The 2,259-nt window shown below is 35.9% G+C and overlaps 1 protein-coding gene across 1 annotated transcript in view; it reads right to left on the bottom strand.

Annotated features, from left to right (window-relative positions):
* Nucleotides 1-538: 538 nt before the first annotated feature.
* LOC103480936 (butyrophilin subfamily 1 member A1-like) overlaps nt 539-2,259 on the bottom strand; it is a 24,168-nt gene continuing 22,447 nt past the window's right edge. The window contains exons 4-6 of the mRNA XM_017310356.1: nt 930-1,217; nt 740-862; nt 539-663 (exon numbers count right to left, since the gene is read on the bottom strand). Coding sequence (XP_017165845.1) covers nt 539-663; nt 740-862; nt 930-1,217 — 536 coding nt within the window. The remainder of the gene's footprint in view (nt 664-739; nt 863-929; nt 1,218-2,259) is intronic.

The following is a 2,259-nucleotide window of genomic DNA, read 5'->3' as shown; positions in this document are numbered from 1 at the left end:
TTTCTGCCATTACTTTTACACATTAATTATGATAACGAGGCCATGCTGAACATTCAGACTATTGTTACTCTGTAATCTATAAAAGCATCAGTGAACAAAGATAGAGAATCAATGCAGATTATGTATCAAATTTTGGTCACTATGAATTATGACAGAATATTACAAAGTTTTGCTTTTCTTTTTCTGAACATGAATTATTCCTTTGACTCCTTTTCATCAAGTTGTTTTTGTATTTTCCTTACATGATTTTCTATCTCCTGTTTTCTGTCCTTCAGATTGTTAATTTCATAATTTGTTCTCTTTATTAGTTTATCTGTCATAATTCTGACATGTTGATGACCTTGCTTTCTCTTTATCAGTTTCTCTTTGCTCTCTGCTATAACTTCCTTCAGTTTTAAGTATCCTTGTGCTTTTTTTTCTATCATGTTCCCCGTCTGGTTTGTTACTTCATCATCAACAGCCTTAAACTTCTTCTCATCCTCTAAAATAATTATATCTGCCTCTGCTGTTTGATCATCAAGTTGTTTTTTCTGCTCCTTCAGTTCCTCTGCTCATCAATGATTTTCTGATCCTTGTTGCTCTTTTCTAGCTCCTCCTCCAGTCTTATTGCTGTAATGAGATTCTTTTGCTCTTCACTGATTTTCTCTGTTAACTTCTTCTGTTCTGTAGAAACAAGATGAAGATTATGATGAATTTTTTTGTTCAAGATTTTAACAGCTTCCTGATATAAGATACTCACTGTTTTTGATTTGTTTCTTCATCCAAATAATAAGAAAAGCGACTCCAAGAACAAACATGATGACTAAAATGACATTGAAGCTGATAGAAACGTAGAAGCTGGACTCATTGATGAAGAAATCATCTGAAACACGACCAAACAGAACCGTTACTGAAATGACTAAAGTGTTGAGAATGTTTTAGTTTCCTACCTGGAACATGAATGTGTGTCTCTCTGCTCTGGTTGACGTCTCTCTGCTGGACTCTGCAGGTAAAGTTGTTGTTGTTTCTCTTCTCTACAGTCACTCTGCTGCTAACAGTGTAAACACCATCAGGATCTGTGCTTTTCTCTGCAGGTCCAGCAGACATGATGTTTCCGTCTCCGTCCAGCCAGAACATCTCAGGTTCTGGATACCAGCCTGCAGCGCTGCAGTCCAGCATCACTCCACTGCTGCTGACGTCCAGTCCAGATAAACTGACACCAGGTGAGGAGGCGGAGCCTGATGGTCAGAGAGCAGAGATCTCAGATTATTTCTTTATGATATGCAGGATGATAGTTTATAGGAACATGCATGAAAACCAATTTAATCTAGGCTCTAGTTTTAAATCTAAATGTGGGAAAAACAGACTAATTATGCCTCATACTTTCTTAACTCCTGTCTCTTTACATATGGCCGTGTTTAAAGGAATCTCTTTGAGTAATTTTAGAAAACACAGCCCTTGTGAGAGCATATAATAATAAACAAACCTAAAAATGCTGTAGGTACCACTTTCAGCCAGCAGGAGGCAGAATATAGACTAGAACACATTTTACACGTGTAAGTAAATCATTAACACCAGTTTAACAGAGTTTGTTATTTGGAAATGAATAAGACACAATACACACCAAATATATTCTAACATATACACATTACCTCCTGTAATAGTTTTTTCTAAGTTTAATTCTGAACTAAATATATATTTGAAAAGTGTTTCTTTTTCCTGAATGTGATTTTTTGTATTACTTTTGTTTTAGTTTTTATTACGCCAAACTTTGAACATAACATTATATATTTTGCTGATTGCACCATTTAAAATATTAAATCAGATTTTAATATTTTAAAGTAAGAGTAGTGCCACTCTTACTTTAAAAACAGATGCTAGAAATGATCAGAAAAGCTTAGCACATGGTTTGCCACATTTCCAAGAAAAGAAAGAAAATAGAAAAGAAAATAGTTTTTTGAATTTACTGATTTATGTTTTCTTACCAACAATCAGGTCGACATAATATTCTTTCATCTCTTTTGGGTTGTAGCATCTGAATCTCCCGTTGTCAGAGTGTTTTACTCCCGTCAGTCTCAGTGAAACGTCTCCGTCTCTCAGTCTGTCTGTGAACAGAGACGTTCTTCCCTTGAACTCCATGTTTTTCTCATTTACATTTTCACTCCCTTCAAACCACATGAACACAAATCTGGGGATAAGATCCAGTCTCCCCCATTCCAGCACCAACTCATCGGGGTTCACAGAAACTCCCAGGTGACACGGTAAAACCACATCATCACC

The sequence above is a fragment of the Poecilia reticulata genome, linkage group LG18, assembly GCF_000633615.1.
Source record: "Poecilia reticulata strain Guanapo linkage group LG18, Guppy_female_1.0+MT, whole genome shotgun sequence".
Lineage (NCBI taxonomy): Eukaryota > Metazoa > Chordata > Actinopteri > Cyprinodontiformes > Poeciliidae > Poecilia > Poecilia reticulata.
This window is presented reverse-complemented; position numbering and strand designations above follow the sequence as displayed.